Here is a 13,364-nt window from a genome sequence, read left to right as displayed (position 1 = left end):
TTGCCATGGAGAGTGAAGATATAAAGAAGTGTTTACTTGAGCTCTTCCCAAAACTAGATGAAAACAGAGCAAAATTTCTTGCAACAACTGGTGACGACATAAATGTGCTAATTACTAGAGTATTGGACAATAATATTGACCCGCCCACCGTCGAAATAAAGGATTTCTGCCGTGTAGATTCGCACATTGAGGACAATAAATCACTTTATCATGCAAAACCACACTACAATAATAAACACAATGCATGTTATCTAAGTGCTCAGCAATCAATACAGACGACGGCGTCAAACATTAGCTTGTATGACAACTATAACTATCCAGAGGTATTTGAGAAAACGTGCAGCATCGATATGCACGTAGATGTGGAACATCTTAGGAAGAAAGCAGCTGATTTGAACAAACAAGCATCTAGATTGTACGCAGAATCGGCTGTTCACCAGTTCAAGCAGGCAAGATGCTATTTTGGAATGCAGGCTGATGAAAAAGGAGAAAGGGCAAAGGAATTAAATAGAAAGGCGGCAATGGTTCTTATGAGAAGAATAGTTGAAGGCAGTGGTGCTGTGGATCTTCATGGATTCACAGTTGAAGAAGCAAGCAAATTCATGGATGATCTTTATAAATTTAGAAGATTTAAGAAAATCAAAGTAATAACAGGGCAGGTGCACAACAGTGCAAGAGTAAGACCAGCAATGAAAAGATGGTTTGAAAGAAATAGCTTTAGGTGTTACGATGACGGGCCCTGTATAGTCGCAGTAAAACCTCCGGAATATTAAAAATTGACACAATAGGAGGCCGTTGCAAAAAAGCTTTTTATATTAAATCCGCATAGCAATTCGTAAATTTAATTTTCGCTTCAGCTAGCTTTTGGCTTTTTCTAGCACTAGTCTCCTGCCGTATAAATGCGTGGAGCTACTGAAGTATTCGATTGCATCGTCTACGTGCCTTGGTGAGTCAAGAACAATAAAGGCAAATCCACGATGGGTCCCGTCTGATTTTTTGGGCAATCTGACATCCAGAACGTGTGTAAATGATGAGAATATCGACTTAAGCTCGTCCTGTGTGGCCTGGAATGGCACATTCTTCACGATGATTTTGTTGGTCTGCTTTTCATTTGTTGGTTTGGGGCTTTCACAATTATTTAATATGGGCTGGCCAGTCTTGTCAATCAATGATGAGTTATTGGGCAACAAGAGGCTGCTAGTCGGGGCAAATTCGCAGTAAATTACCTCGTTCTTGAATCTCCGCATATTCAGGTCTCTATAGCAGCGGGATGCATCACTGAGGTCCTTGAATGTCAAAAGTGCCAGACATTTAGAAGGCGCAATGTTCACTTTAAACTCCCCCTTAACAAGATCAAGAGCCCCCATCAGATCAGAATTTCTTAAAACTAGTACATTTTCACTTTTACCCGAAATTTTATCTAGAAAAATGCCGTTATTTTCCAAAAATTTCTTCGTCTGCGCCACGAGATTGGTCTCAAGGAGTGCGATTCTAGATCCAAGCTCCTTATCCTGCAGATTCAGAAGATCGTTTCTGTCTATCTTCTCACTTTCGCATGTTCTCTTAACAACTGTTTCAAAGCTAAAAAACAGTGAATTATAATGCTCCTTCTTCAGATCAACCAACTTTTCAACGTAGTTTCCCACCATTACTCTTCTACCTGCAATGACCTTCAAATTTTTAAAAGCTTCCTCAGCATCCTCCCTCTCTTAAATTTGACTATAGCGATTGCATGCCCAGTAGATGAATTTTTCTTTTTTTCTACTTGAACATTCTCAACTGCTCCATAGCTATTTAGACTTTCCGCAATGGCATCCTCACTCATATCCTCACCAATATTTTTGACCACGATGGTTTTAGAATATAGCGCTCTTCTTAGTTTTGTTTCGTTCGCTTCTACATTCTTACTCTCCTCTTGTGCTATCTCTACTTTTATTTTATGGTTTTTAAAGTACGTATTGTCGAAATACTTAACAGCGCTCACAGCCTCTTCGGATGACGAATACCCAATAAAGCATATTCTTCTAAATTGGTTTTTGGAATTAACGAGCATGTAGACATCGGTCACATTGCCCTGTTTTGCAAAATGTATTTCTATTTCGGATTTACTGGTTGTTTCTGGTAGATTTTTCACGACTACTCTCATACTGGTTATCTCTTGGATTTGGGGTGTAGAATTTTACAGCTTCACTCAAGAGAAGTAGCATTGTTTAGAAAAGCTCTGGGGCCTATGCTAATCTCCCATACATATTCTATCGAGCAGTTATGATCAAAAACACTAAGTGAAGTTAAAGCTCAACGTAATATCATTAACTGCTATAAGACATACAGTGGATCAATGTGCAGTGCTGCACAATGGACTTGCATTTGAATCCACGGGGTTCTGTCAACTTATTCTGGCCATGGCTGAAAACACGTGGAAATACCGTTAGGACCTTTGGGCAGATTTTTGTTGAATACTTGCAATAAACTATCAAGCCCTACCGCTTGACCACTGATATACATCTCATGTCCCATATGCTTAAGTGCCAGACCATATTTAACAACTATTTAATTTTCAGTAGTTCAGGAAGCCTCCTCGCGAATCTTCTCGGTTTGAAAATACCCGTAGTGCTGTAAATAGCAATATTGCTATTTTCAGACCAGGCACTGCATTAATCCAAACCGTTATGATTCCAAAGAACGGGATGTACCCAAACACTCCTGCACGTATTTCGCTTGGCTCCAGAAACCTCCTTCCCGGCCGGTACAGTCCAATATCGTCTAGTCTGTTGTTATCCCCCTTCGTAAGGATGTAGTCTCCTTGTTTCTTTATGACCCTGTGCACAATAGGAATTGAATTTTCATAGACCTGGTAGACGGCAATGTCTCCTACCTTGTAGGACTGCGGCGTTATAAAGAGGATATCTCCTCTTTTGAATCCAGGCTCCATGCTTTCAGACAGGACACACACGATAGGACTGTCATTGTTGAGCAGTAGTCCTATTAGTTTCCAGATCATGTAGTGTCCAATGAGAGAGTAGCTCGCAAGTACAAACTGGGTGATGTTTTGTCGTATGCTTCTTCTCTTTATTTCCTTCCAATTTAGCTCACTGAATAATAATTCCATTGGGGTGTTTTCAATACTAAACAAATACTGCATTAATTGCTGACAGCTAAAGTACTTGCCAAAGACCAAGTAGCTGGAAATCTTCTACCTAAGAAATATCGCAATGACCCAGCACACTCCAATCTAGAATGCCGGCACATTTGTGCTATAGCAACATCTAGTGACATCATAAACTACTTTGTTAGCCTGCATGAGCCCGGTTAGCTCAGTCGGTAGAGCATTGGACTTTTAATCCAAGGGCCGCGGGTTCGAGTCCCGCATCGGGTGTTTTTGCAAATTTTTTGTTTTATAAAAATATAATAAACTCATCCATCAAAAAGCTGTTGGCAATGCATTTAGCTACAGACCACCGGGGCTTCAAAAGATATACGGATTAAACCACTCGCCATTTTATTTAAAAGCTTTCCTGAAACTCTTCTCAACAACCGGACTGGAATTAGAAAATGACAGGTCGTTGAAAAAACTCTTATTGTCCTCCCTGATTATGTTTTCTACATTTACTGTTTTAGCATTCTTCTTGGCCTTTTTAGACAAGGGCGGTTCCCGAGGAATTTTTAAGGCCCACGGATCGCTTATCGTGTTCTTGCTATCAACAGTATTTATCTTGTTTTCTTTCTGCTGGACTGCTATAACACCGGTGGACACCATATTATCACTTTTACCATCAATAAAATCTACTTCAAAAGGATTGTTGTGCATCTTTTCTATTTGTTTGTTTAGCATTTCAATCTGGCTCTTCTGAGACTGGATAGTCTTCTCTTTACCTTCAATAGAATCTTTAAGCAGTACAATACTGTCCTTTTGCTCCTTAATGGTCCTTTCGTTTCTTGAAAGAAGACTGTTTTTCGACTTTAAATCCTCGATTTCGCTTTCCAACGCCTTAATCTTGCCTTGATAGATGCCCGTTTGGCCATCTTCAGCCACTTTGGTATCTGGTATCTTCTTGTTTATTTGTCGTATAAGCTTGACTGTCTCGTCATGGTTTGATCTTAGCTCTTTAAGGATAGTCTCTTCGCAGACGCTATTAGCGTTCTCGTTTCTTAGCTCCGATGCTACTATTTTGTTTAGTTTCTTTTGAAGATTCTCTATTTTCTCCTCTGCTGCCTCAAGCTTCCCCTCCATCTCACTCTTTTCTCTTAGCAAATTCTCTATTTTCCTTTCCAAATCTTTGCATCTGCTCTTTGATTCCTCGAGTTTATTCCTCGAGTCTTCGAACTTGCCTCTCGACTCTTCGGAGTTGGACACTTCCTGTCGTAAAGAATCAATAAGCATGTTCAATTGAGATACTCTTTCTGAATAGTTTACAACAAGATGTCTGGTGTATTCCTGTTCTAGATTCCTCGTGGCTCTTGACAGTCTTTCATACTGCTTTTCATAATGCTCCATGCTTGGTATGGAAAACTTTATTTTATTTTATTTGAAATTGGGAGGGAAATGCAAATGCAAATGCAAACATAATAAAATGCACGAAACTATCCTAAATGTGGGGCCCCTTAGATCAAAGAGCTGTTGCATTGAACCTTACTTGGCCATTTATGCATTCAAGACATGGCTTAAAGAAACTCAGCTCTCAAAACTTGTGGCCAGTCGTCAGGAAGCAGTCCTAGCTCCGGCATAAAAGCAAAGACTGCTTTTCATAGCTATTCAACACAAAGGAAGTGAAAATAGAAGACATTGCGAAATAAAAAACTTGATCGGAACACTAAGTACTATTCATTTAAAATTTGTGAAACCTATCAAACATCTCAGAATCCCGAAAATACAAACAGAGCATCCATGGCCAAAAGCATTTATTTAAAGAACAAAAAATAACAACACACCCCCTGAACACAACTACTCATTTATTTTGCTGGCGCCTTGGTCTGCGACTTGGCTATTGTTGTCTTGATTTCTCTAACACACAGATTCCTCAACTCTCCTGTAAGCATCAACTCATAGGATGCAATGATGTCCTCAACACCAATCGTTTCTTTGTCAACCTTCTTGGCAAGCTCGGTGGCCGTAAGGATTGTGTCTTCAATGAGAGAGTTGGCTATTCCGCACAGAACACAAAGCGTCTTTTCCGTAATCTTGATGGAGCCATCAGGCGATGTCTCCCTAAGACACTTCTTAATAGCTGATCTGAACTGCAGACCAGTAGCTGCAGAGGACGACTTTCTCTTCTTGCCTTTCTTGGACTGCGAACTTGTTGGAGCAATAGACTTCACTGGGGCTTTTCCTGAGCTTTTCGGTGGTACTGCACTTGACATGTTGGGGGTAATAATTTTTTCACTATTTATGTGGCAGGGCGGGAAAAGACGAATTTTTGGAGGCAAACTATCTGTTTTGCCACCTGTATCTGCAAATTTATTGAATTTTACATATCCAAAAAGTAAGGACAAACTAGGATGGATGAATGGGCCATTGCATGTGCCTTTAATTTGCATCTTGCTGTTTCTATCTTGGCATTCTTTTGTGGTTTGTTGTTTTGTTGCAGATATTTTCCCTCCAAAAATAAAAAATGCTTTTTTTTGTGGCTTTTAAGAATAGCTCAAAAAACACAGAAAAAATCGAAGCAGCAAGGCTGTACTGAGTTAGATAGGATATAACAGTGCCAATTTTTAGTCCTACGTGCATTTATATGTAGTATTTCTCTTGAATGTCAACTTCAGATCACTCTTTCATATCGTCAACACACCGTTCACAAGATACCGTCCGTAGGTGTTGTTATACAGACTATTATTCTAAAGATGCCCGCATCCATGGTCATGGGATGCATTGCATAGCCTTTTCTTATTTACTCTTTTATATAGAAATGAGGGGCGACTTGAAAACAAAAGAAAAACACTTTATTCATATTCTGGTTACTGAAACATAAATTTCCGACTCCAATGCAATCTGATCCATTAACGGTCCTTCATAGAACATTAGTAGCCCACCAAAAGACGCCTCAAATCTATTGTTCTGTATTTTATATACTATTCCTCTTGTTAGATATGTGTTCTTGTTTATGGCTGGCTTCTCAGAGGTGTAGATGTCTATTTTGACTATATCGTTTGGTCTGAGATGGCAGAGATCAGAGTGGTAGTCTAGTGCCATCCTTGTGTTTTCAGAGGTGAGAGAGGCTCTGGGGACCTTCTCAAAGCCGGTGTTTTTTATTTCGGCCACTTTGAAGTTTTGCGAGACTGCATGCATTTCGACTGCAAAATTTTACACAAAATATATAAAAAAGACAAACAAGTGTAGAGGTCTGCAAAAGCGGCTGAATATTTGGTATCCTCGACAGCTCCACTTATACACTAAAGTGATCTTCATCTGAATGACTCTAACAAACTCTCTTCTTTTCAACAAAGGCCGAAAGCTATTTGAGATACTTATTGAAAAGTACGTGTCAGGCCATGCCGACATTTATGAACAGCCGGTAGTTTGTTAAAGTATATAATATAAACTTTCAAATAAATACTGTGAAAATTTAATATCCGCATTTTGTTTTAATTCCAGCGCCGTTGTTATCTATATTAGTCTACAACACAGTGGGCTTTGCTGTAGGCTTTTCTTTTTAGCAAATAAAGTTGTTTGTTTTATGCTAATGTATAGATTATTTCTCAAGTCATTCATCAATAAGTGCCCCAGCAAAACTATAAAATTCGTTCTTGCTTCCAATACCGACTTTCTCGTTCAAAGCATTCAAGATTCCTTTGATTCAGATGGAACATTACAGTCTAAGGTCTATTTTAATCTTTGGGTTAGCTTTTTATCTCTTTATGATCATTGCCCCTCTAATAAAATCCAGGGATACCTAAGGGATTTTGGCCAACTTGAGAGTCTACTTCACGGTAGTATTCAAAAACTGCTCTCAGAGCTTCTGATACTCTTTGGCTATAAAGCAAATGTCTGTGTTTCCAAGCTATACACCCTTGAAGTATTCCTCATATCATTTGTTAATATTAGTATTGCTGATAAGGTATCAATCAATGAAAATACCGAATTGGCAAGAGAAAGCCATTCAGCAAGTAAAGTGATAAGAAGGATGTTAAAAACTCTACATATTGTACCGGGTGCAGTGGCATATGGAGGAAGATCTATAAAGGAGCATGCACAGACACACAGATGCACCAATGAAAGCTGCCATGGCAAGATACTTGTAATATCCCAGAATGGTATTTCATATGTTGTGTGCATGAATGATAAGACGATATCAAAGAAGCATACTGAATGCCTGAAATGTAGTACCTGTGGATCCAAGCTGGAAAAGATACAGACAAGAGTATGCTATGAATACCGATATTTTATATCTATGATTAATGAGTCTATAGGTAATGATTGCTTTATGAACCGGTACTTGACCATGAAATCTTCTATAAAACTCGTCGAGCACCCTACTGGGGATAAACCTTTTAAATTTGATGTAAGAGTGGTGGGATATTTGGCCAGGGACCAGTTTGGAAGAGTGTATTTTCACTGTCTTTCTTTGAATGAATTGACTGGGTGCTCATTAAGAAAGCTAAATTTTGAGCATCAGTTAACATCAGTGAGAAATTCGCCAGATTCATCAATGAAAAAACTCCAAGCAGCCACATCCAAGATTTTAAGTCACAAAAAGACTGTGACACTGATAGATTCGATTGTTGTTGCTATTGCCAATATTTTCAATGGCTGTTGCTTTGACGATAATGCAGCATATAGCAGCAAAGAGGAATGCACACTTATGATCAGCAGTCCAGCATCCATCAAGGAATTCATATCACCAAACGATAGAAGAAATGCCAAGGAAGCCAACAGCGAAAGAAGAATGCTCATCCAAACCAACGACGTCAGCTATGTTATTTCAATATTCAGAAGTGTGTGCAACATTACAGTGTTTTACTCGGCGAAGGAGTTTATTAAAAACTACAAACGCTGCGCACAATGTATTTATATTTCAGAACAAATCCCAAGGAATATAAAGAAGAGCATTTTGAGGGACTGTGCTGATTTCGAATTTAATATTAATATCGACAGCGAATCTTTGCTTGATTGCAGTGCCTATGAGTATTCTCAGACAAAGCCCGTAACGATGGACAAAAGATGGGTAGGCTTGGATGAAAATGAACAGGCCCTACTTAAAGAAGTATTTACAAAGCAAAGAAGCATGTTCAAGGGGTTAATAAAGCCATACAAACTATTAAGAACAACAGAGGCATTGTATATATCACTTAAACAGCTGACAGGCGACAGTGAGTCAATATTTATGATATTAGAACACTTCAATAAATGTTTAGTATAGAAGATAAAAGATGTTGTGTGGTTAGAAAAGGAACAGCCAGTAACTGACCACTTCTGCTTCTGTTATGGTCACTGACACATTTAAACCCTGTTTTATAAATTCTGCCGTGCAGGACTATATGTCTGCTGGCTTTGCATGATGGTCCTGCTGTGGCAAACTACGGTCTAGCCAGCCATACTACCTTCTTTATTTCGGATTTGCCCACACCCCATGGCAAGCAGTACCAGGGCCAAAAAGGACAGAATAAACAAAAATGCTGAAGATCTAAACATGGACAAGAATTCAAGCAATGCCAGCAAGGCAACAAATGATATTTCAGCAGAAATGCTAGATAAAAGAACTATTTCAAGTTTTCAGTCCAATGAGGAAAAGGAAGAGTATGTTCTAAAGGCGTGCGACGAATTAGTCCAAAATAACGATTACCAGACCCTCTTATCACTCTTAACCAATCTCCCTGGCATCTGGGACTCTCTTTCTACTGCCAGACTCACCAAGATTGTGAAACAAGTATTCTCTAGAATTGATGCCAATTTTAGAATATTTGAAAATCTCCATGTTCTTTTAAAAGGCCTTATCGAATGCTACTCGGATAAGAAAATGCTAAAATTAGATCTGGAGTGTAAATTAATCAATCTTTACTTGACAGTGGGGAAGTACAGAGAGTGTCTTGAAAGCATTTCACATGTTTTGAAGGAGTTGAAAAAATACGATGATAAAATTAATTTAATTTCGTTGTATGTCTATGAGAGCAGGGCCTACTATGAGCTGCAGGACTTTAGCAGGGCAAAGTCCTCGCTGACGTCGGCCAGGGCACTAGCAGTCAGCAGTGCATGCCCTGCCCAGCTTCAGGCACAGATAGATCTACTAAATGGCATGTATCTCAGTGACGAAAAGTCGTTTGACACTGCCATATCATACTTCATGGAAGCACTTGAAGGATTTCTACAGGATAAAGTGCCTGAAAATGCCTGTGTGACTCTGAGATATATCATTCTTAATAAGATTCTTCTTTCTAAGTTTGATGACATCAATGCTGTCTTGTCTTCTAAACATTCGGCACCGTTTAGGGACGACCAGTTTATTAAATTGCTATGCAGTGTTTCTAAAAGTTGCAAAAAAAGAGATTTGAACATGTACAGCGAGATTCTGACAAACAATGCTGTTGTTCTGGAGAGCGATGCATATGCAACCCGCCATCTTTTCCATCTCTACAATATTCTTTTAGACCAGAATATTCTAAAGATCGTTGAGCCATATTCGCATGTCAAAATTGAATTTATTTCCAATAAGATCCATTTATCCGAAGATGTTGTTGAAAACAAGCTGAGAATGATGATATTGGACAAGACTATTGATGGCATTCTTGACCACGACACTCAATGTCTTATTGTGAATGATTTGAAGAACGCTGAGGATAATTTTGCATTTAAGAATTTGAAGATTATTAGAGAGTTTTTCTCTGAAGTCTAATAAAAGTGTAGTTTTGGCATCAATTGTAGTTTTCATTCTGTATTTAGAACAAAACCGACACACTTAAATTAATAGAAGGCTGCATTTATGCCAAAATACTCATTTGTACCGTCCTATTTTAAATGTGACAAGACTGTTGATGATATGGGCTTTTGCTAGGATGTTGATTCCATCGTTTGGCCCATATAAGCATTCAGTACCAGTTTTGGATAGCTAATATTTTCTTTCTAGTGCCTTGAAACGTTATAATATTTTCAGTAAAAAGACGGGAAAAGGAATTGCTTATTTTTACACATGTTGTGAAAGGCTCTGGGCCATAATTCTATCAAAATGATTTATAACTAAATTTAAGGGTGCACGGCAGAACTCAGGAGCCCTGTACGCCAGGAACATGTAGATATGAAGATGAAGTCAGAATTTGCACTCATCACCGTTCAGTCTGGGGCGGCAAAGTTTCATCATCCCTCATGGGAGTAGAATTTTTCGATAAAATAAGCAAAGAGTAAAATCAAACAAGGCTGCAGCTGGGCCTACACAAGCTTGGCAATAGGTAAATTAGCTCGTATATGTTTTAGTATCTTTAAACTTACTCTTTCGGCTCTTTGATCTCCAAAGCTTTACTATTTGGCTATTTCTTTGTATCTACAAAAGCTTCCTTCAATTCCACTCTCCTACCCATGAGCCAAAAAGAGCAAAAAGAGGGCTTCAGATTGGACCACTACGGGCTCAAAAAAGACTCAGCTGGCGAAAGATTGTGCAGCCCAGTACCTGTAATAGTTACACTACTACAAGCTGTAATCCTCTCATTTATCATTTCCAGTATTAACGTAAACACGCTTCTTCCATGGTACACCAACCAGCACATTACACGGACATTTCTTATCTGCAGTGCTTCGATTCTGTTGGTTGGCCAAAGAATACTCAACAGACAGCACGCTCTCACTCTAAAGAACAATCTCATCATGGAGTTCACTTCACACATCCTTTTCACCTATTGTTTTATCCAACCACAAACCCTGTTAAAATTTGATAGAACTTACATCTTTCCTCTGTCAAAACTCAAAATACATGTAAATCTACTGTTCTCGGTGGTTAATTCAGCAATATTTTCATCTTTCTTTACCTTTCTAGACTGTTTTGTGAAGTCTAGGATTGTGTACACCCAGGCACCAGGTCTGTTTGCGTATTTGAGGTCAAAACTGGTCGCAATACTTGTTGATGCAAAAAACGTAATGCAGTGGTGCATTAGACTTTCTGTGGTGGGCTTTATCTTATATTTCTGTCTTTTTCATAATATCCTTTCAATACTCACGTTTTCTCTGAGAATTTCGCTCTTTTACAACTCCATTACCGAAGTAGTGTTCCACATTCTTATTCTGTGTATTAATGATGCTGTCTTTTATATTTTCTATGCGATTCTCGAGTATGTAGCTGTATTCAATTTGTCGTTTAATTCATATTCTGTTGACTATCATACTGAGCCCGATGACAATGCAATCAACGACATTAAAAGCACTCATGAGAATGTTTCCAACACCGACTGTATAAATTCAATATTGCTGAAATACCACAAGGCCGTGATGGCTTTTAAGAGCAAGGAGCTCAAATTCAAAACAAAACCCAACGAGGCTAAGCTCGTGGAAATAGCTGCTTGCAGCGCCCTCGATGAGATTAGAGAAATTTTAAAACTATTTGAAGCCTCGAGGAATAGCCTCGACTCTGAGATCTTTGTAACCGTCCCCCAGGCAAATAAAAGATATATCAAAAGATATAGAGCATACCACTTACTGAATATACTTTGGGGCAAAATGCAGTACCAAGCACAATGCTTTGTGCTTTCGAGGAGATTATCTATAGTTCTAGACAGCCTGATAGAGATTCTTGATTTTGTATTTACAGTTAGAGAGCAGGAAGGCATTCAATTGCTAAATCAAGCATTTTTCAATGATTTGCTTGAGACCGTTGAGCATATTGGAGATATTTCTGGCAAACTGCAGATAGATCTGAAAGACGAAAGACTTTCTAATTTGATTAATAAATTACAATAATTTAAAGAACAAAATTAAAAGAATTTCTATTGAAGTTGGCGTGTAAAGCGCATATGTTTTATATTGTGGCACTATTGTCTTCAATGCCACAGAGCTCCTCACTTGATGGTCTGCTTGGAAATCCTTGTTTAGTACTTCGAATTAGATTGGTCTTGCTTCTGTGGAGACTTTTACAAATAAATTAACCATAAATGCTTTATTTATGTGGCAACTAAAGCAAACATCCTCAACTAACTAAATTAGAGTCAACAACATCAAGAGCATATTCATCCTCAAGAATCGAAGCTAAGACCTGATCACCAAGAAGACCTCTCCATTGAAAATTAATACTTTTTTTTCGACATCAATGCCCTTTGATTCTTTAATTCTCTGCAAAATATCAGAAACCGTAGAATCATCGCCAACTTGGACAACAACATCGCTGTTTGAATCTGCATTGAATTTTAAAACAATATTCTTCTTTTTCAAAGCGCCAAAAAGTTCATTTTCAGGGAGATAAACATAGTTGACACCTGGGAAAAATCCCGACTCTCCAGCAAGTAAAAACCGACTGAGCTTCATGTCCTCGTAGAGGAGCTTCTTTTCACTGTCGTCACCGAACAGCTCCTGGTACAGCATTTCTACTGGATCATCATCGTTCATGTAAAATTCCCTTTCAAATGCACCGGACCTAAATTTGACAGTGTATTTGTAACTTATAGGCAATTTGGGCTTTTCAGGTGTTGAAAAACCGCTACTTTTATTGTCATCTTTCTCCTTATGGGTGATTATACCGAAGTCATTTTGCACAGACGTGCCATTTGCTATACTTGAATCGCTATTTTGTGGTTCATAGCATGCCTCCGTTTTACCATTAGAAGGAGTGCTCTCTAAAATTGTTCTGCATTTTGCTTTACTACTGTTTTCTACTTTACTGGCATAATCTGTCTTGGCACTTTTTTTACTGTTTAGAGAAAGCGTGTTTCTCTTCATCCTGTCGGTGATTGCAACATTGGTAAATGCATTATCTGTTGGCTGCTGTATTTCATTCGCTATTTTTGTTTTTTTAGAATAGCCATTTCCTACCTGGGCATTTAAGCCCATACTATTAATTTGAACACTTTCATTCACTTGTGCGTTTTTGCTTGCAAAATCTGTACTTTCTCTTTTGTGCTGCTTTCCTGGCAGCCCCAATGGCGTATTTACCATATTGCTATCCAAAACTATACAATCATTTTCAAAGAAAACATGGCCAGCAATATTCATGCTTTCGTCACTTTTTTCTTTTCCTTTTATTGTTCCAAGAACTACCAATTCTTCAGATTCACTGTCACTTTTCATCATCGGACGATGGGATTGGCCACTGAAGAACTATTTAGCACATTAAAGAATTAAACCAAAGAGAATACATAACATCCATTTACATACTCAGAGCAGTATCATATGAATAACATGAAAAGAGTTTTATCATAAAAATGAAATATCCAAGAGAAACAGAGAGTACATTCAAAAA

General features: G+C 38.4%; 11 protein-coding genes and 1 non-coding gene across 12 annotated transcripts; 5 read left to right on the top strand and 7 right to left on the bottom strand.

Moving 5' to 3' along the window:
- Window positions 1-5: 5 nt before the first annotated feature.
- Window positions 6-773, top strand: VICG_01781 (uncharacterized protein; the record flags this gene model as incomplete). The annotated part of the gene is made up of 1 exon (XM_007605164.1): window positions 6-773. The coding sequence occupies one exon, from the start codon at window positions 6-8 to the stop codon at window positions 771-773; it is 768 nt and encodes a 255-aa protein (XP_007605226.1).
- An 84-nt stretch (window positions 774-857) lies between these two features.
- Window positions 858-1,649, bottom strand: VICG_01780 (uncharacterized protein; the record flags this gene model as incomplete). The annotated part of the gene is made up of 1 exon (XM_007605163.1): window positions 858-1,649. One exon carries the CDS (start codon window positions 1,647-1,649, stop codon window positions 858-860), a length of 792 nt encoding a protein of 263 aa, XP_007605225.1.
- A 23-nt stretch (window positions 1,650-1,672) lies between these two features.
- Window positions 1,673-2,146, bottom strand: VICG_01779 (uncharacterized protein; the record flags this gene model as incomplete). Its single annotated transcript, XM_007605162.1, has 1 exon — window positions 1,673-2,146. One exon carries the CDS (start codon window positions 2,144-2,146, stop codon window positions 1,673-1,675), a length of 474 nt encoding a protein of 157 aa, XP_007605224.1.
- A 411-nt stretch (window positions 2,147-2,557) lies between these two features.
- Window positions 2,558-3,178, bottom strand: VICG_01778 (signal peptidase I; the record flags this gene model as incomplete). Its single annotated transcript, XM_007605161.1, has 1 exon — window positions 2,558-3,178. The coding sequence occupies one exon, from the start codon at window positions 3,176-3,178 to the stop codon at window positions 2,558-2,560; it is 621 nt and encodes a 206-aa protein (XP_007605223.1).
- Window positions 3,179-3,303: 125 nt separating this feature from the next.
- VICG_02281 lies at window positions 3,304-3,376 on the top strand. The gene has a single exon. It is a non-coding gene; the product is annotated as a tRNA-Lys (tRNA).
- A 123-nt stretch (window positions 3,377-3,499) lies between these two features.
- On the bottom strand, window positions 3,500-4,495 carry VICG_01777 (uncharacterized protein; the record flags this gene model as incomplete). The annotated part of the gene is made up of 1 exon (XM_007605160.1): window positions 3,500-4,495. One exon carries the CDS (start codon window positions 4,493-4,495, stop codon window positions 3,500-3,502), a length of 996 nt encoding a protein of 331 aa, XP_007605222.1.
- Window positions 4,496-4,950: 455 nt separating this feature from the next.
- On the bottom strand, window positions 4,951-5,358 carry VICG_01776 (uncharacterized protein; the record flags this gene model as incomplete). Its single annotated transcript, XM_007605159.1, has 1 exon — window positions 4,951-5,358. The coding sequence occupies one exon, from the start codon at window positions 5,356-5,358 to the stop codon at window positions 4,951-4,953; it is 408 nt and encodes a 135-aa protein (XP_007605221.1).
- A 583-nt stretch (window positions 5,359-5,941) lies between these two features.
- VICG_01775 (uncharacterized protein) lies at window positions 5,942-6,283 on the bottom strand (the record flags this gene model as incomplete). The annotated part of the gene is made up of 1 exon (XM_007605158.1): window positions 5,942-6,283. One exon carries the CDS (start codon window positions 6,281-6,283, stop codon window positions 5,942-5,944), a length of 342 nt encoding a protein of 113 aa, XP_007605220.1.
- A 394-nt stretch (window positions 6,284-6,677) lies between these two features.
- VICG_01774 (uncharacterized protein) lies at window positions 6,678-8,354 on the top strand (the record flags this gene model as incomplete). Its single annotated transcript, XM_007605157.1, has 1 exon — window positions 6,678-8,354. One exon carries the CDS (start codon window positions 6,678-6,680, stop codon window positions 8,352-8,354), a length of 1,677 nt encoding a protein of 558 aa, XP_007605219.1.
- Window positions 8,355-8,564: 210 nt separating this feature from the next.
- Window positions 8,565-9,824, top strand: VICG_01773 (uncharacterized protein; the record flags this gene model as incomplete). Its single annotated transcript, XM_007605156.1, has 1 exon — window positions 8,565-9,824. The coding sequence occupies one exon, from the start codon at window positions 8,565-8,567 to the stop codon at window positions 9,822-9,824; it is 1,260 nt and encodes a 419-aa protein (XP_007605218.1).
- A 677-nt stretch (window positions 9,825-10,501) lies between these two features.
- VICG_01772 (uncharacterized protein) lies at window positions 10,502-11,872 on the top strand (the record flags this gene model as incomplete). The annotated part of the gene is made up of 1 exon (XM_007605155.1): window positions 10,502-11,872. The coding sequence occupies one exon, from the start codon at window positions 10,502-10,504 to the stop codon at window positions 11,870-11,872; it is 1,371 nt and encodes a 456-aa protein (XP_007605217.1).
- Window positions 11,873-12,157: 285 nt separating this feature from the next.
- Window positions 12,158-13,195, bottom strand: VICG_01771 (uncharacterized protein; the record flags this gene model as incomplete). The annotated part of the gene is made up of 1 exon (XM_007605154.1): window positions 12,158-13,195. One exon carries the CDS (start codon window positions 13,193-13,195, stop codon window positions 12,158-12,160), a length of 1,038 nt encoding a protein of 345 aa, XP_007605216.1.
- Window positions 13,196-13,364: the final 169 nt, after the last annotated feature.

This window comes from Vittaforma corneae (genome assembly GCF_000231115.1).
Source record: "Vittaforma corneae ATCC 50505 unplaced genomic scaffold supercont1.19, whole genome shotgun sequence".
In the NCBI taxonomy this organism is placed as follows: Eukaryota; Fungi; Microsporidia; family Nosematidae; genus Vittaforma; species Vittaforma corneae.
Note: the sequence above shows the minus strand (reverse complement) of the source record. Positions and strands in the feature narration are given on the sequence as shown.